We start from the raw sequence: 21,185 nt of genomic DNA, 5'->3' as shown, positions 1-21,185 counted from the left end.
TAGTTTTTGCGCTTTACAAAACGCAGATTAAAATATGCGTTATTTCCTGCTCGTCGCTACCCTTTCAATGTCCAATTGTTTAACAATCGGAATTGATTGAAGGTAATTGATAGCATTGATAGCATTTGCGAGATGAAAATTAGACACCATGTTGAAATATTGCAAAATATGTATGAATGTATGTACGTTGTTATTGCTACATAAATTTTATACAATACGCAAATATAGCACATTTCTCCTTTCCCTTTTTTCTCATTCGCGCATGAAAAGCTTTTGTAATTACACAGGGAAATACATACAAACGAAAGCAAATTTTGTCAATACAATTTTCATACTCAAGAGCACTTTGGTCTATAATACCAAATGCAAATTAAAATTTTATATAATATTAATGTAACTTATACTGTACTTAACAATGTTGCGCATAATTATTAATCATAGTAGATAATAAAAATTTGAATTAATTTAATTTTCTTGCGTAATTATACGTATATAATATGTAGATAATGAGAACATTTGAGTGGGTACATATAATGTTAAAACAGAAAACGTAAAATATAAATGATGATTAAAGAACAGATAAAATTTAATACATACATTTTATTTAATCGACAGAAGTAAATTCATGGAAATATTATAACATATTTCGTGCATAATTTTACTCGTATGGATTAAACTCAAATAAATTTATTTTTTTAAATTTTAAATATTTTTAATATTTATAAATTTATAACGATTTAGAATAGTGTTATATATAAAATATGGTTATATATTAATATAATGTTCCAATAGCATGTATTTAAAAAAAGGTTATGATATAAAATTAAGAATACAATATATATTTAAACATTTACGTTCTCTGAAACAATTATCGTTACTTTCGTAAGCTCGTTTGCTGATAATTTTCCTTAGAAATTTGACAAATAAATTCCTGATATATAAATAAGAAAATTCTTAATATGAAATCCTTATATTCACTAACCAAATAAAATATTATGTTTTTTTGTATAATAATCAATCTAGTATTAATCTAGTATTAATCACCGGTTAATAATAAAGAACCTGATAAAACGAATTTCAAAATGATGAAACTAAAATGAGATATTGCTCTCTCTCTCTCTCTCTCTCTCTCTCTCTCTCTCTCTCTCTCTCTCATTTCGATTTATTCTTCACTATACTTTCTTTTATAAACGTTTTATGTGCATCCTCGCTATAAGGGCGAACCTCATGAAATTTTACGCTCGCGCGGACCGAATTTCGATGCGCTTTTCGGCGAAGGCTAAATTATAGATGCACAACATCAACGACGACGACGGCGACGACGGATGAATGTCCAGCTTATATAAATTACAATTATCGAACCGACCACGCGCTCGCTCATCTTCACCGTCCGAACAGGTTGTCGTGCATATACTTTCGCAATGGAATCTCAGTTATTTCAAAGGCATGTATACGCGCGATTCTGGCGTGACCCGTTTCCGTGATGCTCTGAGATCGACGTGTGTGTTAATCACGTTGCGCTACGTACTATCAGAGAGAGCAAGCGTCGATGAAAGCGACATTTGGCATCGCCCATCTACGTCTTTGTCCTCCCTAAACAGATGTATTCACCCAACAAATGCGCGCTCGCGCATATCTACTCGTGCATTATGCATCGATTCGCATTACGAGTGAGATATTGGACCTCCAAGAATTTCAGGACGCTTCAGTGATGCAAGCCTCCTCCGAATAATGGAGCTTTACGTATCACGCCGGGCTTCAGTGCGAATCGCAGGTGACTTTTCAACATCGCAGCGACTCGAGTTACGGTGAAAGAGATCCCGGAAACTTCACTTCTAAAAAAACGAGACGCGACATTAGAGAAACGTGGTACACCGCAAAAAAAACGTCATGCTTTCAAGAAAAGTCGTGATGACGTGAGAAATATGAAAAGCTGTTAAGATAGAAAATTTAACGTCTGAAAAATAGAGGTGAAAATATATTCGAAATCCTTATCATTTTCCTCTTTTCTAAATTTAATCGAGGGGATATTATAGATTGATTTAAGAAACATTATTGTATACATTCATAATTAATAATATAACTCAAGAAAACAACAATACTATATCACAGATCACAAAACTCTTTTTGTTATCGATAACGATCGTCAAAAGTTTTTATAGCCGCGATATAAAATATTATCAATGATTTTTTCACGTTTCTATGGAAACTGAAACAAAATATTGAATAAAACGAGGAGAGGGTAGAGAGGGCAATTGAAAACGGAAATCGAATGATATTGTATCCCAAAATTTTCTCGTATCCGTCACAATATGCCCCGCCCACGTATTAATAATCTGATAATATATCGTGATTTTGCGAACAGAAATTCTTGTGCCGCGTACGAAAATATAAATGAAACTTCGCGGATATGAATGATGTCAAATCACGCGTGTATGCACGTACGCGAATATCCGTATCGTTAGAAATCCACTTTGCAACGGAGAGACACTTCACAATGTGAGTCCCCCGAGTCCCTACGAGTACAAATTCAAACTTCGCAGAAGTCCAAAGCCTCCACCTGAGTGCCATCGTCGTCGCGGATATTCGTTTTGCAGCTGTTTGCGGTTGCAGAAGCCGCTACGACAATATCTCGTGCCAAAATAAGCATAGCTTCGAAAATTCGTCCCGCCACGTGACATTGTTACAGGGATATATTCACGTCAACGTGACTTTATCTTTGCTACGGGAGCCATTTCCGTGTCGGTTCGCCCGAGTGCATTCCCCTTCAAAAATTCATCTCCTTGCGCGATATTCCTGCCAGCGGGCTAACTAGGGCGTGGCACCAAGGTGGAAACTACTAGAAATTTCAAATGTCTTCTTCAATGATATTACTTTATATTGGCCGTCATATCGTAAAGGCAAGATATTTATGAGAAAACGTTTTTTACTTAGATATCTTATTTTGAAAATAATTTAGTTCCTTAATAATAAATTAATAATAAAATATTAATAAACATTGCTTAAATATTCGTATTTTGTATATATTAATTATATCCTTAAGTTGAATAAATAAAAATGGAAATTTATTCTCGTCACGGACGCAATCAGTCTGCTCAGATGATTCCTATTATAGCTTTGATTATTATGTATTGCCACGTTTCTAATTCACGACAATCTGCAGTGTACAATGCGGCAATAATATTATTTTTAAATCACATCTAGATGTCGCATATTGCATCATAATTTCTTCTTTTACAACTAAATTTTTTTATTTTTCGTCACTTTTTCTTCTTTTTTCTTCAACATCTCAAGCCATTCTATTTAATTGTAAAAAGTATGCGTATAAAAATAGAAAAATATAAGAAAATAAGAATTAATCAGAATATATACATATTATTTCTAAATTAAAATATTTTCAATTATTGCAATTTTTTTTTTCTCTGAAGAAATCCCTTGCAATAATCAAGTTTATTTAAAACAAAAAAATTATATATTTAAAGTAATTGCTCAGTACATATTTTCAACATATCTATGCAGCTGATAGATAATCTACATTATAATTGTGCATGTTTATTATCGCTGAAACGCAGAGCTGACAAGAAGCGTTTGACGCAGCATATTTAAATCACAAAAACGCCATTACGAATATCCGTTTCGCAGCGCTTCTACGTTTACGATAAAAGGCATTTCGCTGACTCGATTTAGAAGTTCTATTAATGGAGTAGTGTTAAAGACGCCGCAACCAATGATAAATTCCGTTTCACGTGACCTCATTCATGACGGAAGACCAGTTAGGTGGGAGTTTACGATGACAATGCCCGCCATCTGCGATTTATTTTTTTTTTTATTTTCAAGGCTAATGTAAAACTTTCCAAAATAACTTTCAAAAAATTTTCCACGGGATATTTTCCGCTCGGCACGTGTTCCACGTGCGACCACGTTGCGAATGTAAATAACGAATGAGAGAACTATTTCAATTTCTGTTTGTAAATGAAATACCGCACAAATATCTCATTTTTTTTTTTTTAATTTTCACGCTTGAATGTTATTCCCTCGTTTGAATAACGTCGAAATGTGCAGAAATGGCGTGCGACTCGCGCGCATACGTGCGCGACGGAGATCTCTTGCATAATTAATTGTAACGCCTCTTTTATCGATCGACCGTATTATTATCAGCAAACCGAAAGCATTATCTGACCAGCGATATTTCCACGAGGGTTTTATATTCGTAGGGATACTTCAGTGGAAACGGTTATTTATATTTCGTTCATCCATTTTTATTTATTTTATATATCATTGTTATTTATTTCGTGTTGCGAAGAGAGCTCCATATTCCAAATTAAGAAATTCTCTTTTATAAAGCATGTTATTTCAAATACGAGGATTATTTCAAATCGATCGGAAATATTTTGCTCGAAAGGGGAAAAAAAGTTAAACGTTCCACGCGACATCAATCGCACGCGCGACGGTATAACGCGAAACGGTGAAATAAAATATGTAAACTATTTTCGCGCAAAAAACGAAGACAAATTACCCAATTAAATAGCGAATCGATCTTTTAATATATGCTAATATATTGTGAAATCATTATTAGTCTTCCGTATATACGCTCGACGCGCAAAAAACGCAATATATATACGCGCGCGCCGGTCGATATTTATTAATTAAAAGTATGCAAAATTGATTTACGCGCACGGTGTAAAAAGAGGATTAGCCTGCCGATTTAATGATGATCCAACCCGCATAGAATATTCAACTAGGCGTATCCTCTCGCGGGATGTGCCCTCTGAAAAGTACTCGCGAGAAAGTCCGATAAACACGTAGTTGCAGCCAACCATCATCCCTCTCCCCCCCCTCCCGGCGCGGGACGTTCGAGGGTTTTAGCTTAAATTACATTCAGCGAGAAAACAATCTCCGTGCCTTCTGTCCGCAATTTTGCCGCGTACCGTACACGTGTCACGGGGTAATTTAAAACGAAATACGTAGCTGCTCTTTTTCACCGCGTAACTCATAACTTCAAAGAAACGATCGTCGCTTCAAAGAGACGACGAAAGAAGAGGATTTGAAACGTGTGCCCTTTCTCCTCCCCCCCCCTCTCCTCTCCCACCGCTGATCAACATTGGCGAGACAATTTTGACTGTTTTTCTTTGGAAAGAATGACTCTCGACGTAAACATTCTTAAGTGGACACCTGGCAGCTCGGATTCGTTGCGTAAACAAATGATTAAGGCCATAAGCTCATAAGCGGTGTCCGCCCGGTTAGAGTTAACTATATATAGACCGATGGTTTTTCATCTCTATTTACAGTCGGTGTCGCATGTATAATTAGATCGACGATTTGTTGGATTTTTACGTTTTACGTCTACGTGCCATTCTCGCGCGGCGTTAAAATGTCGTATCTTCGTCTACGTTCTCTCTACGTGACACGGACTCCTCTCACGTAAACTTATATAATAAATGAATAAGTCGCGTGTTATCTTTACGTTTCGCCGTGGCACTTGTTACAAAACGCGTATTTCCAGTTTAAATAAGTAATTTAAGTGACAGAAAGATAATAAACAATAAATTTACGGTTAAACTTTAACGCTGCGAGAATGTCGCGATTTCACGTGAAAGATTAGCACGTACAACCAAGAGATTGTTAACTTAAAGAAATCTATCGTCGAGTGGAAATGGAACATTTCATGCGTTTACAAGTACGATTTGAAGGAAAATTGCGTCGAGATAAATCACGTTAACGAGAATTATAATTTATTTAGATTACACGATTCCTAAATTGCCATATATCACGCGAGAGATCAACTCGCGTGTAGAGATCGCGATTTCGCATAGTGCCGCATTTTCATCTAAATGATATTCCATGTCGTCATAAATGCATCAATGCAGTTCGTATATTTCATTGTATACGCCGATATATATAGACGAAAATGTACCGTGAAAGCATATAAAATAAAATTCCCTATTATAATATGAAAAATAATAGAAAAAGTAATTTCAAACGAATTCCATTTTCAATAAAATTCTCAGAGAATTTTCTGATTTTTTAAAATTCTTTGAAAATTTCTGGTCTCCCAGACTTTTCCAGATAATAGACGTCCTATAAATGCAACATTGCTCGCGTATTTCGTACACGTAGGTATATACACGAAAATGTACCACGAAAGCATATAACTGCCTATTACATACAAAAATATAACTCCCCATTACAATATACAGGTAAAATATTAGAAGACAGCTTGAAAAAAATTGCAGTCAATTTTCAATAAAACCTCCGGAGAATTTTCTGGTTTTTTTTTCAAGGCAAAAAATTCCGTGAGAATTTCAGGTTATTTTCCCAGGTCGGTTTCCCAGATTATTTCAATAAAGATCCTACAAATGCACCAATGCGAATTCGTGCATTTTCGTACGAAATGCGGAAGCGCTCATATACATGGGAATGTACGCCACGAAGGCATACAGAATCTAACACGCGATGTAGAAAATCTGCACGATGCACCGAGAGTGGGATGCCGCGGCGGCGGCGAAGGCGACGGCGACGGCGACGGCGACGGCGACGGCGGCGGCGGCGAGCAAAGGGAAACCGTACTCCTGTAGCTCCGTTCTAGCGTAACCGAGATCCGCATCGCGTATCACGGAAAGCAAGGATCCGTTTCGGTGTGGATACAATAACGCCCGTCGCTATCGTAAGGCGCGACACGCGATTCTACGCGGTAAACACGAAAACAACAACGGGGCAACACACCTTCATGGCCGTATCGCACGTGGCGATTCGGGCGCGCGCGCGCGCGCGCTCTCTTCAACGCGGCGCACACGTCAACAGGAAGGCCACCGCTTAGTCGGCGTCCTTAGTCGGCGAAGATAAACGGCGATACCAAAACATATACCGGCGTGACGCGGCACGGAGCGACTACTCGGCGGTCGTCTTCGGAGAATCCGCCAGTAGGAAATGAGCACGCGCTTTTGTCCATTAGTCGTCGTGTTGTCATCGTCGTCGTCGCCGTCGCCGTTGTCAAAAGTATTCGCGCAGCGAAACGGCAATCACGCATAAACGCGGCAATGACATCCGATTGCGACGTGACGTTCTCGACCGAGAAAAAACGACCGTCGTCTACAGATCGCAGATTAGTGCGAATATCGCCGGTTGAGAGTCGCCGGCTCACTCGAAAACACGATCGCGCCGCGCCGATTCGTGTCTCTCTACCGCCTAGTACGCTATAGATACGGCGGGAAGGAAAGGGGCGAGGGAAACTGAGTGAGAGAGAGAAAGAGAGAGAGAGAAAGAGAGAGAGAGAGAAAGTAGTGGGGCGCAACTCCTCCGGCCGGGAGGTGATGGAAGAGAGAGGGAGGTGGAGGGAAATGGCGCGAGGGTCGAAAGCGCGCGCGCGCGGTAGGGGAGAATCGACGGGATCGGGGCAGCGACGATGAGGAGAGAAGTGTAACGGGAACAAAAGTTCCGACGCGTCGCTCGGCACCATAAAAATATTTCCGTGTTCGGTGCGCGTCGTCGATCGTCGGGACACCACACTCGGCCGAGCGACGGGGCATCCGCCTTTTACCGTCTTTTGGCTTCCTCCTCCTCCCCCCTCCCCCTTCCCTCCTCTTTCCCACTATTTCGCACGTTTGGTTGTTCTTTTGTATACAACGAGGAGCCAAACAAGAGGGAGCGCGGTGTAAATGGCGGAAGACGACGGGGGTAGACGACGCGACGATGAAGGGCGGCGCGCGAATGGAAATGCTAACCTTTGAACGACACAAAGTACATCGCATATCGCGAACGCACGCGTGCGGTATCTCTTTTCTCCACAACGAGCTTGTGCGTCTTCGGACTTTATACGCTGCATACGCACCGCGCGAGCATGATTTTCGATCAACTTCCACGAAAGGAACTTCCGAGAGGAAGTTAACGAGATGTATCACGAGACGCGATTGATGCATCTCACGCGGTATTCTCAGACGCGGTATTTTTCTTAGAAATGTCTTTCTCGAAAAACAATATCCTCCTCGAGAGCTATCTGTATAAAATTGCCTATAAAAACATTTCCCTTTCCTTGCCGTAGGGTAACTTCTTGTGAAAGAAAAACATACTGCGCGTGTGTACAACCATATGGGACAGACGCTAGCTAATCGAAAGAGAAACGGAAACGTCCTATAATGACATGAAAACGCAAGATCACACGTTTCAAAATGTAGAAATATTCGCGAGGTTTTCATATGCAAATGATGATTTTGTCACACGTGGAAGCACATTTCTAATGATAGAGATAATTGTCAAACGGCTTCGCTCGCACGGTACTCAGCAATTTGTAAATTACGCGTAACACTCGTTATCGTCGTCAACCACTTTAAAAAGAAAAACCGATTTCTTATCGTATATAACTTAACGTCCGTTATTTATATCTGTGAAAACAGGCGGGTTTGTTCGAGCGACAAGAATGCAGCAATGACGAGAATGTGAAGAGCTCGGGAATTTACAAGTGCACTATCAAAAGGTTACGAGGTCACTGTAAAAAATTAGCTTTTTTCTTAGAATGTACATACGTACATTTATAAAAATATATATGTAAAATAAAATTTATATGTAACATTTATATAATTAAAATTGTGTGTAAAACAAAAATAAAAATTTACAAATTCTTTGTAGTGTCTAAAAAGAAACTTTTAAAATAAAGTTACATTTCAAGTTTTACAATGACCTAACGTAACTTTAATATTATCGTTGCGTTGTCAGAGTTCAGCAGTATCAATGTACCTTGGCCTCAAAGCGTAGTATTCAAACTGCACACCTTTGACGGTGTTTGCACACCATCAATGTTTAACCTCGAAACTTGTTATTAAGCGACACTTACGTACGGTCGATCCAATCGATGCGAGTAGTACATAATTAACACGCATTCAATCCGCTTTGCAGTTACAGAGTACCTACGAGCTTTGTATTTGTCGATGTCCTACACGCACGCTATATATATATATACATATTTTATATATATTGTGTGCCTCGTGATCAGACGTAACGAAAGTGTATTTCACGGATCCATGAACGCGAATGTCGCATAATTCCATATTGCATAACGCAAGAACGGGGAAAAGTAGGGGGAGTGGATTAAAACCGGATTGTTTCATTCAATGCAAAACGCGCATTGTCCGTCACTATATACCTCACACGGAGTTATAAATTACTCCGTATATGCAATGTTTTTTTATCGCGCATGCCGCTCTCGAGATAATGGCTTCCTGGGGCCTTTAATTTACTCTATGCCTTATCAGATCGCGCTGAGCGAGAATCGCTACTTATCATTCTAAATTACATGATTCGTTTGTTTTGACGATTGCGCAAGTGCAATCTCGAAAATCTTGCCAAAAATTTGCGTACCACATATTTTTCATCGAGTCATCGTAACGCATTCTCGGAATCGCATTCCGGGCCTTATATTATTAGTTATTCTTGCGACGTATATTATTAATTGCCCCGCGATAAATTAAATAATACATCATAAAGCTATATGGAAAAAAATTTTGTATACTTGTCAAAAGAGGAAGAAATAAAAATAGATAAGCTATATGTGATTGAAAAAATTGTTTATAATTAAAAAAATTCATATTAACAAAGGACAGTTGAGATAATTATGATAAATAAATACGTTTTGATCTTTAACTTATTCGTAGCGCTACAAATAAGCGTATTGGAGTGCAAAATGTCACGGAATTTAGCGCAAAATATGTAAAATTATGGACATTCAAACAAATGTCGATTTGTTCAGCTATTATACAGTCTTGCTATTATTAAAACGGAATACAAGTGGAAACGGGTGAGGAAACGCAGGTAGGCGATCGACGCAAACAACTGCATTTTCATCGCAAATTTGACGCTGCGTGCGAATACGTAGTGACAATGCATCCTAAACTCTCAGGCAACTCCGAATCCAAACGGGACATCCCAATCAACGCTATTGTAAACAACATGCCGCTAGAAACATGTGAAAACACGCCACCACTTTGGGCCTTTTAAACTTCGTTTTACACTGACAACGATGAGAGGAGGAAAAGCGGAAATTTTATGTATGGAAAAAAAAAATGGAAAATATGAAAAATGTTATTCAGCACGTATTTGTCATAGTTAAATGTAATAGTCTGATGATATATATAAAAGGAACAACTCCACGTCAGATGCATAGAATTCAAGATCCGTTAACTAACGCTGTTAGAAATCGTATGAGATAACTAATTAAATATCGAGTGGAAACAATATTGAAGATTCGTTATCGCGATACAACAAATTTTTTTATATATTTTCTATCGTTTAAAATGATTATTTATCAGTTCGCAAATAATATAGTATGATATATAGTATAATATTTTGTCTCATACATTGTTATTTAAAACTAACAGGTCTTTTAAAAAAAAATTATAAAATCATATATAAATCCTATAAAAATATGGATAAAATTTTATCCCATTTAAACACGATTTTACACACACACACACACACACACACACACACACACACACACACACACACACACACACACACACCATATCGTGTGTGTGTGTACAATATAGTATATATACACACACATACATATATATATATATATATCATTTATTTAAGAGCGAAACGCAACAATGCGACGACCAAGCTTAATTCATTAGTTTGCGATTTCCTTGGCCGCTTTTCTTTCATCGAAACGATTGAATGTTTACGCTCACCTATCTAAGTTCCAAGATAAGATGTCATCTGTTGATCGATCATATCTGTAGTATTTCGAAATTTTCCAAATAATAAAGATCAACGGCGTGTATAATATCGGCGTTGAAAAGTAAACACGTTAAAAATTATTTTACAAGTTTAAACATCTTAGCAGGTGACCTTATCGTTACGATTTCTTCTCGGTTAATCGACTCTTTAAAAAAAAAAGAGAGAGAGAGAGAAAACTATGACAAAATATGTCATTAAAGTAAACGAATATTATTCTACGTATCAGTCTAAACACGAAGCAACTGAACTCATCCATCAAAATTTTTTGTCACTTAATCAACTTTTGAAGAAAAAAAATGAGTTTGGATGTGTTTCTCTGTCATTAAATTGCGAACCTGTTGCCAAAATGCATGAAGATTGAAGAAATAGATATTATTTGAGTACACAGAAAGAAGTTTTTTTTTTAGAAAATTTAAAAATTTGGTTTAAAAGATATAAATCTAAAAATAATGTGATTAGACTTTCAAAATTAATATGTTCAAATTGATGGCTAGATTAAAATTTAGTTAGATTAGTTTTGCAAATATTGTTATCCAAATATGCTTAGTGTTGTACATAATTTTGAAAATTTAATGAAATTATTTTCAAATCTATATCTAACCAAATTTTTAGATTTGCCAGCAAAATTGTTCTCTCTGTGTAAGAACACGAAAAAGCTCTTTGCGTCGAATAATTTACCGTCGAGTAATCGACTTTAAAAAAAAAAAAAAAAAAGAGAGAATGAATTTCTGTGAATTTGCGTTTCTCTGCCGTTTGGATGCCGTTCCCAAAATACGTCGTTGAGGACAAGACAACGAATATTACTGTTGTACATTTTAATATAAAGCAGCAATTAAAATAAAATTTGTCCGTCAAAAGTTTCTGGCCAGTGAATCTACTCTTTCGGAAAAATGAAAAAAAAAAAAAAAAAAAAAAACCCACACAAGAGAGAGTAACGAGCTCTCTCTTCTCTCTTCTTTCGCGAGTCTGCGTGTCCCTGCCGTAGCCGAAATGCGTCGTTGAGATCGACACGACGTATATTATCGTTCGAGTTTCAAACGCAAAGCCAAACTCGTCCATCAAGAGGCCCGTTGGTTAATCGCTTTGAAAAAGAGAAAAAAGGAAAAAGAACGAGCTCTCGCGGATCTGCGCGTTCCCACCGCGGCCGGAGGCGGATCCCGCTTGCCGAAATACGTCGTTAGAGCCGACGCGGTGCCGCGTGGGGTAGAGGTACGGCGATCTTACGCGATGCCGCGCAATAGCATCGTATACACCATGCCTTCCCGTCGATTGATTCTTCCGCAGAACGCGCAGCGCGAACCCGCAGTAACGAAACCCGCTCGATCCGCTATATCCGCTACGAGAGCCGCCGCGCGGCGCGGACGGATCATTTGTAAAAGCGCGTCGCAAACGCCGCACGCGTACAACGTCAATCACTTAATCGCCGCAGTTTTTTTTTATATAGGTACACATTTATAGCGGCCTGCGCGCGCGACGCTACGCGGAGTGGTGTAGGATGACGACCTCGGGCGATACCCGACATGAAACGGCGCGCGTACGCGTCACACGAAAGTGCCCACGACACTTTCATCAGAGGCACTTTCATTAGACGTGCTTTCGAAAAGAACGGGCGTCACGTCTACGCGACCGCTCGAATCGAAGAAAAAAAAGCAAGCAGCGCTATGGATCCATGTATCCGCGGCTAGACGTCTATTACGAACGAATCTCACTCGACTTTTCGAGATTAACACCTGTCGCACGATAGTCGCGCACTGATCTCGCCGGCCGTTACCTGCCTATTTCGCTTTACGAGCGACCGTGATAGATGAATTCGCTACGCAGTGGCGCGGATCATCGTAATCGGAAAGACGCACGCTATGTTCCGAGTACGCCTGAAAAAAAGTTCCCCGTTTACGAGCAATTCCCCGTGCACGTTTTACTCTCTTACGGATCGATCTTATCGTGTAAAAGTCATGTTTGTAAACACATCGTGAGCACTTCCACACTTTTCCGTGCTGAACAGAGACGGATGCGCGATGCGGCATCACCGACTGACTGCGTCGCACATCCCGTAAAAGCGCGCACGCACACGCACACGCGCACACACACATATACACACACACAACGCGCGCGCACACACATACGCAGCATACACCTTTGGTCGATCCGTCTTGCTGGACAACACTCCTACATCATCTTCGAACGGTGGTCTAGGAATGCGACCGTTAGAGGGGAAGAAAGCGTATTACGGAGCGACGGGAACGGTAAAAGAGTGAGAGTGAGAGGGGGGGGGGGGAAAGGAAGTCGAAGAGGGCGGATCTTGCACACGCGAGATTCTGCGTTTCTTATACTTTCGCCGCGTGTTTAGCGATAAAGTGTACCCATTCGACTTCCAGCTTACGTTGGCATTGACATAATTCTCAATTTACGATGCATCACACAAAAATGCGGTCGCTAGCTTGGCGAATCAGTCGAAGGTAAACAAAGCCGCGGAAGGAAGTTATTCGGTTAGTCAGTTAGTTAAACGGACGAACGAACGGTTGTAATCAGCGCGATAGCAACACCAACCTTCAGATTCCTTGTGGCGCATTTAGCAAGCGATCGAGCGAACGTAGGCGTCGAATTTTCACTTGGCGTTGACGTGACACGCGAACTTCACCACCGTCGGACGCGCACTAACGGCTTGGACAATGCGGTGCGCGTCACTCGTGTGCTGAATATAGGGAGGAAAGAGGAACGTGGGTTTCTCGGCGCGCTGCGGAGGCGAAGCGTCCCACGTGAAACGGATTCGCGTCACTCTCTCGCGCTTCATCCACGTCGATCGGCTCTCGCCCAATCGCGCGAGCACCCTGCGCCGGCGGCCAGCGATCAAAACAGAGGAAGAAGGAGGGCGCGCCGCGCCGCTCCGCGTCGCGTCACGGGGGCATCGGGGATTGGCGGGGAGCTAGAGCGGTCGTGGGCATTGAGCGGGCGCGACAGAGCGCGAGCGAACGGACGAGCGGGCGGCACGAAAGAGTGAGAAGACGACAGCGGCGGCGGCAGCCGGCAGGAGGCTAGAGAGAGAGAGAGAGAGAGAGAGAGAGAGAGAATGATGATCGTGTCTTGTATCGCGTAGTAAGCGCTTGAATGGATTACGTCACGCGGCCGAAGCCAGCCAGAGGGTAGAAACGCGCAGCGGATGCGTCCCACCCGACGGCGGGCGATGGCCGCGCACGCGACACGCACACAATAGACAATGCGGAACAACGAACGACGCCGACACAACGATGACAGACGCGGCGACAGAGGGGAGAAGAAATGAGACGAGACGGAACAGGATGGGACGGAAGAGCGACGAGACGAGACGAGTTGAGACTAGATGCGATGCGACGCGACGTGGCGTGCGTAAATTCCGCGTAAGGGTCGACGTTGCTCCTTTCTCCGTCGTTCTGTATCTCGAATATATGACGCGTCGCGCGATCGATCGTCGCTCGTACGTTACGCGCACATAAAGTGTGCCGGTTCGCCCCGCTATTTCTGCGGAGCTAGGACGCACATGCTCCCGTTGCTCTCCTTCCTTCGTCCGATGCCCACGTGCGTTCACACGAGTCTCGGGCGCGGCGTCCCCGCGTTCTTCCTTCATCTCTCCCCTCGTTCTTCCTGTATAATCCACTCCTATCGCGCGCAACGCGTATAATGTATTTATACACACACAAATACATAGTACACAGATACATAGTATATTTATATTTATAATCTTGTTGCCTCCCTCCCTCCCTCTCTCTCTTTTGCCATATCTTCATCGCCGCATTGTTTAATCACGCTTAACTCAACTACATTCAGATCGCTATTGTTCAACTCGCACGCTCACTTTTGTTTCCGCGCGAGATGCGCCGCGCGGAAAAAGCGATCTCGCGCATCTCGCCGCGGAGAAAAATCCCGCGCGTCTCTCTCTCTCTCTCTCTCTCTCTCTCTCTCTCTCTCTTTCTCTCTTTCCTCTCGAATGAATCGCTCACCTCGTCGTGCGTTTCCGTCGCGGCGTGCGCACGATTCACGTGCGTGTCGTTTGTCACGCAGTAGCTCGCGGTGGCGGTGACAGTGGCGGTGGCGGTGGCGGTGGCGGTGCCGATGGAGGCTGCGAACGGCATATCTCACTCGTCTTCACGTTTCTTCCGAGAAGGTATACACACGCGCGGATGTACGCGACACCGGTAACGCGCACAGAGCGAACACTTACACTGACATAGGACAGCGAACACGCACGATGACAACGACGCGTGCACTATCTCGGCGCGGACAACTCTCGTTTGTACGTAAGCTCTCTCGCCCCCGAACGCAGGCGAGCGAGCGAGCGGGCGGGCGGGCGGACGTACGTACGTGCGGGCGCGCGCGTGCGCGGCTCGCTTCCACTGAGTAGGCGGCGCGACAACGTATACCCCGACCAGCGAGTCAGCTGCTACTGATCGAGCCGCGATTGTATACACCGACGCAGCGGAGACGCGGCCGCAAACGTAACAGCAAACTGTGAAGGCCGTCCCTTCTGTCTATGGGGAGGAGCGTCGACGCGAGCGTCGCCGCGCGGTCGATACCATGAATCACCTCCGGCGTTTTCCTTAACAATCGTCGATTCAATGGATCTCCCCGACCCTTAACGAGACGGGGGAGATCAAAAGGAACGGTAAGAATATTACTTTTACGTAATTGATATGAATAATCAGCCCTGTTAGATAATATCGAGAATAAAATTTTGTCGTGATTGAAGCAAATTTAATGAACATATTTTTTTTTTATTTAGAGTCAGAGAAATTTATATATAAAAATTGCTTTGGTATTCTAACTTTATTTGATGCACGATAGAAAAGAAATAAAATTCTTACACATTTGAAAATGTTTATTTTGAAGAAAAGATTAAATTTTCTTATTTTAAAAATTAATTGGCCTGTTTTTTTATAAATGAAAGTAATGTATGCGCTCGTTATACTTAAAATGAAGTAGATACATATTTAAAGTTTGACAAAAAAGTAAGATAAAAAGCTTTAGTGCAACCTAAAAAAATAAACCAAATATATGATAGATATCTGGAATATCTCAGTGTCAAAGTAATCTCACGTCAAAATGATAAATTTGTGAATTAGTAAAATGTGAATTTAAATGTGAATTTAACGTAATTTCCTTCTGTATATATTAGTAAAATAAATTAATGTAATTGAAATTACATTACTTAAAGATAAATTCTATCGAGAGGCGACGTATATATTAAGCAGTAATTTGATTAGTAATGATTTTCTGATTATTCTTACTTCTCCTTATCGAAAGCCACAGTCCTTGAATTTCCGTCATTCGTGATTTATCGCGTCGTGATGTTAGATAGCGATTATTTTCGTTGCGCCACCGTGTCACGTAAAATCGATAAAGCTGATCGGCATACCTGATCTCCGCGATAGCCTCATTATCTCTCTCTCTTTCTCTCTCGTATTTTCAAATAAAATATATTCGAGCGAACCATAATTAAATTGGCGCCGTTAAGCCGTTCGGTAAAGCGAACGACATCTGGTTTGCTTTCTTTCCGATCTCATCACTGCCCCGATCCGTTTGGCTCCCTTTTTGCTCACTCATGACTGGCTTCTTTTAAATGCGAAAAGCGGTTCTTTCTCTCTTCAGGTGTCGCAAACATGCTTTAGGCCATTCGTATTGTTTCCATGGTGCGTTTACATGTAGATCGTTTAAAGCTGCAAATTATTGCCGAGATATGCGCATGCATTCCACGTCTGCATTCCGTTATGCAGAATGCAAACCGCGAATCTCTATGTTTATACATTAATATTACATTAATTTCTCGACATGTTTCTCGTCTATAAACGCGTCCGTTGACCTTTGACTTCCTCCCTCCTGCGTATTCTCTTCCGCATTTATTATTATGCATATTGAATTTTGTCAGCATCCTCCTTTATCCTCGCCATTTCTCCTATCGTAAAATATTAAATAATTTTATACAAGAGAGTACAACGTTCGAACGATCTAGTTATCTTGCTGTTGCGTAAATATATTTTATTTACTTGGAGCTTATACTAAGCTTATACTAAGTTATTGCTCGTTTAATAAATTTACTGTATCACTTATCGTTTTAATAATTATTGATTAAGGCTATGAGGTTTTGATTTTAGTGATAAATTTTTTCGCGAAGATGTATATGAAGATATTAATTTTCGTACCAAGTAGAAATTTTAATTAAACAAACTTGCGAAACTTAATTTATTATTTATAAACAAATGGTATATGACAATACGGATAACATAGATAGTGATTTTCACTCGCAATACATCTTGCGAAAAGTAGATTCCTATTATATCAGCAGTTAATGAATTTCTCATTCTCTCAATGAAATCTCTATGTATATCTACATAAAAGCATTTTTTATTTTGTATATATATATATATATATATATATATATATATATATATATATATAATTTTATTGTTACATTGATAAAATATATAAGTTAAACGAATTTATCGTAAACAATAATTATGTTAATAGCGTAATAATTAAGTTATAATTAAAAACTACTTACATTCTAAAATAATTGAAAATTAATTACATTCTCATAAAAATATATTAGAGATCTTTAAGAAGTCGAGATATCGTTTTTTTGACTTATATAATCCCAATTTTGTCCCAATTAAATATATTTATACTTATCATTAAAAAATTATATTCTATATTCTACAATAAATAAAATAAATTTAACGGAGGATTCCATGAAATCATCGATCAGTCTACTTTCTTTTTGAAGGTATCCTGGCTGATTATCGCTCGCCAGCATAGTTTCTTGAGCACGTAGATTATCAGGATTAAACTCAGTATGTAAAATATCGCAACGTCCATGCTATAATAATGGAACACGCTCATGTACCTGTAATATCATATTTAATTTATTCAGTCTCTTTAATGTGTACACAATTAAAACATTCTGTGATTTTAAATTATTTATTTTGAATAATTTAAGTACGTTAAAATGAATGAAAAATTACAAACCTGTTTTTCGAATCTTAATTGTATTATCGAAATATCTATTTAAACAAGTTTTTTATATATGTATATTTAATGTAAATGTATGCAATAATAATTATCTAAAAAAGAGATGTGTTACCTAATTGAGCTTTTCAAATGATCGGCTCCGCCATGCCTGGCAACGTGTTCTACCCACCACGTGGCCAATTCTCTTGGACCGATCGGAAGATCGCGCAATAACGCACTCCTCTTCTTAGCCGCTTCTCTATATGAATTATTGTGAAATGCGGCGACTTTAATTATACCTTCGCGAAGCGCGCCGATAGATACGCCAGCCAGATCCATTACCAAAGCGTAACCCAGCTTATCTGTAATTATCAAATAAATATACAAAAATACGTTGCGTCACTCGACTGGAGGATTGATTAAATAAATAACTAATCAACTGTCGCAAGATATTTTTCTCTCTCTAAATCGCGTGTAAGTTCCACTTCAGCTTACTTTCGAGCGTCCACTTTCGAGTTAGACGCTCAAATCGTTTTCTCTGCCGTACATTCACCATTTTAACGATCGATCTTTCTATCGTTATTTTCGAAAGATAAAGTTTCACAGAAATTTCGATGATTATCCTCGGTTATTAAGCCAAAGAGCAAAAGTCACTAATCAGATAGACGGAGAAAGTGTTTACCGGCCTGCGCGGCATTTCCGTCGTGATCGCAGAAGACCGGCAGGATCAGAGTTGGCGCGCCGTGATAGGCCGCCTCGTGCAGAGACAAAAGCCCACCGTGGGAAACGAAGGCGCGTAACTTCGGATGGCCGAGCAGCTCCTGCTGCGGCCACCAGGCAGCCGTCCTCACGTTCGCCGGTAGATCCTTGATCTTGCCACCATCCCACTTCCACACGACGTTGTACGGTAGCGTGGAGAACACGGCGACGAAGATCTGCCGTAACGCCTCCGGCATCCCGGAAGCTCGCACCGACGATCCCATCGAGACGAACACAAAGCCTGCAAGAGTTCGTTGCGGTACGTTCGGTTCGAGAAGATTCTTACCGCGCGTTTTACCATGACTGGCACCGGAAAGCGGAAAAGTAAAGTAAACGATTATGCAAAATTACATCTTGAATTTTTATTGCGAAAAGCATCGTTATGTGCGGTAAACTGCAGTCGTAGTTTATTATACGTTTGATAATAACTTCGGTTGAAAAAAACCGGTAGATCAAGATGGAGGCAAGAAAATTTTTATCGGTTATAAGGAGAAGAGTTAAGTTGAATTAACATAAAAGAAGTTTTAAGTGACGTCATCATTTGATCGTCGTAAATGGAATTTTGTGACACAAAAGTTTTAGGCATTTTGAGACAATTGAACCATTAAGAGTGATGTAAATCTCTCGCGAAAGAGAAATGGCGAAATTACCGTGCCGCAGGAAGGATTCTAAGTCGGAACTTAATTGCATCGCCGGCCTGCAGTGAAGACACGCCACGTTTACGACATTCGACAAGTAGGGCACGGAGTCGCCCACGCTGTAATGGCTGTTCTGCAAAGTCAAGGGGACCTCCGCCGTCAGGCTATGTAGATCGTTGGGTATGTGATTACCTGTCAAAAGTAAAATACGACGTAATTATTGAAATTAAAGATCAGGATACACGCGCGGCATTAGCATACAATTGGCGGTAAAATTCGTTCGACGAGTCGAACGAGGCGTACGGAGCCGAAGCTAATGTGGCTGCTCACCGAGGTATCGCTGGAGCGTCGGCTGAAGATAAATCGAGAGTGTGAACCAATGCATAATCTTCAGAGTGAACAGGGCCGCCGTGTTCAGGACCCTTTGGAGGAAAGTCATGTCCTGCGTGATCGCTTTACCGAAATACGGTGTCACTGACCACGGTGATGGATTACCCTGTCGCATAATGGATCCGCTGTACAGTGCCACCTGCGAGATAACATCACATTGCTCTCGTTATTAACGGTGCACGGAGAAAGCAAATGACTTTAATGAGCTAAGAATATCGATTTTTAGAAAAGGAAGAAACCAGTAGATATCGCCTTTTCCATCTCGGCAGGGGACTTCGTTACTCCACTGTTATACAAGATTGTTTATTATTATGCGTCATCAACGTCATCGAATGAATTAAGGAAGAAAAGAGAGAAAATATCGAGGAAATTTATGCAAACTAGCCAACGTTTGGCTCCCAATTAGTATTGGCGTATTTCTAAGATCGTTTCAACATAATCGCGTAATCAGCTATTCGAAAATGAGATTATGCTTCACGCTTTGTAAGCTACACACGAGCGAAACAAAACGGTATTCATCGTTTACTTTTCATTTATATGGAAACGTTTGGATAAGACAAACAGATATATTTTGCGTATATTCCGCGCTCGTAGAGAAGATGTTGCTTTTCCTCGTTGTTATTGTTATATTTTCATAGAAGACTATGAAAGACTAAGAAGGAAGCTTTATGTTATTATTTTCTTTGAGAATTGAAGAGCAGAAGAACAGATGAAAGATCTGACAAGTATTTAAAATTTTATATTCTACAGAAGCTACTGTTAAGTTTCTTTCAAGAAATATGCAACCGTTCATCAATATATTTAATTTCCTGTCGGACAATATAAATTAGTTATATAAAATGTCAATTTTTCATATATATTAAAAAATACGTTGCGACCATGAAATATCGAAGAGAAATGAATATAATATTATTTATTATATATTATTTATTCTATACATTTATCATGACGGTTGTGAAATACTCCTAGAAAAGGTGACTCTAGTAAAAATACGACGCAGAACTGCGTTGTATAATGCTGTATCGCAATTTTTACAGAGAACGTAATGTCTTTCTTGTTTAATCAGTTCGACTAAGTCAGAGCGTTATCGCAGTAGAGAAGAGAGCGTAACAGGTAACGGGATATTGCGAGGGATCGCTTCTCGATTACGGCGAATGGCCTGTTACCGTGTTCAGCATTATCGTCGGCACATTCTCTCCGTGCAGGATCCCCAACATGCATTCGGGATAAGCTCCGTCGAGTACCGCAACATCCCATCGGGCGTGCGGATCGCCATCCGGTTTTCTCATGCTGGCTACCGACGGCGCGTCGCGCAGCAACGCCTCGCAGGATTCCCAGGCGTATCTCATGGCGTCCCATGGTGATACCGGAAGCTCGTTTCGGAACCTGGCACCCACCAGATCCCACTCAGCCGTGAAATTCTCGACGTAAGCCTGCCGTAAGATATGAACGGTGAACACGTGCGTGCGGCACGACACGAGTTAATAAATTCGTTGGGGGCTCGGTGCGGGTGTTGGACCGGCGTTAATCCGGAAATTTTTAACTTCAATGATATACCGCGAAACCTGTTTTCTCTTTTCTCTCTTCTTTTTTTTTTTTTTTGGAGTTGAATTTGCTGGTTTTTAGAGATTAAAAAAAGTAACATATAATGCTTACTTCACGATTTTGCAAGTTTCTCTTTATGGAAAT

At 40.6% G+C, this 21,185-nt stretch overlaps 2 protein-coding genes and 1 long non-coding RNA gene across 11 annotated transcripts in view; 1 reads left to right on the top strand and 2 right to left on the bottom strand.

Annotated features, from left to right (window-relative positions):
• Positions 1 to 15,132, bottom strand: part of LOC105424018 (insulin-like receptor) — a 75,462-nt gene extending 60,330 nt beyond the window's left edge. For 3 of the 6 annotated variants that reach the window (XM_089077364.1, XM_089077361.1, XM_089077365.1), the window contains exon 1: positions 14,709 to 15,132. The gene's annotated coding sequence lies outside the window, so the exon portion shown is untranslated. Of the gene's footprint in view, positions 1 to 10,685; positions 10,821 to 13,281; positions 13,700 to 14,708 lie in introns of those variants that run through there. The other 3 variants (XM_089077362.1, XM_089077366.1, XM_089077363.1) reach the window with 2 other exon arrangements.
• Positions 15,133 to 15,196: 64 nt separating this feature from the next.
• LOC105424021 (uncharacterized) overlaps positions 15,197 to 21,185 on the top strand; it is a 21,527-nt gene continuing 15,538 nt past the window's right edge. For all 3 annotated transcript variants that reach the window (XR_967467.3, XR_016139376.1, XR_016139375.1), the window contains exon 1: positions 15,197 to 15,370. This is a non-coding gene — a long non-coding RNA (uncharacterized LOC105424021). The remainder of the gene's footprint in view (positions 15,371 to 21,185) is intronic.
• Ugt50B3 (UDP-glycosyltransferase family 50 member B3) overlaps positions 17,167 to 21,185 on the bottom strand; it is a 7,641-nt gene continuing 3,622 nt past the window's right edge. For both annotated transcript variants that reach the window (XM_089077380.1, XM_089077381.1), the window contains 6 exons: positions 20,663 to 20,929; positions 19,437 to 19,635; positions 19,119 to 19,298; positions 18,392 to 18,709; positions 17,843 to 18,071; positions 17,167 to 17,605 (listed from right to left, as the gene is read on the bottom strand). In XM_089077380.1, coding sequence (XP_088933506.1) covers positions 17,464 to 17,605; positions 17,843 to 18,071; positions 18,392 to 18,709; positions 19,119 to 19,298; positions 19,437 to 19,635; positions 20,663 to 20,929 — 1,335 coding nt within the window. In that variant the 3' untranslated portion in view covers positions 17,167 to 17,463. The remainder of the gene's footprint in view (positions 17,606 to 17,842; positions 18,072 to 18,391; positions 18,710 to 19,118; positions 19,299 to 19,436; positions 19,636 to 20,662; positions 20,930 to 21,185) is intronic.

This window comes from Pogonomyrmex barbatus, unplaced genomic scaffold (assembly GCF_055798465.1).
Source record: "Pogonomyrmex barbatus isolate J1 unplaced genomic scaffold, ASM5579846v1 scaffold2, whole genome shotgun sequence".
Taxonomy (NCBI): Eukaryota; Metazoa; Arthropoda; class Insecta; order Hymenoptera; family Formicidae; genus Pogonomyrmex; species Pogonomyrmex barbatus.
The sequence above is the reverse complement of the archived record's forward strand: the minus strand, read 5'-3'. Positions and strand labels throughout refer to the sequence as shown.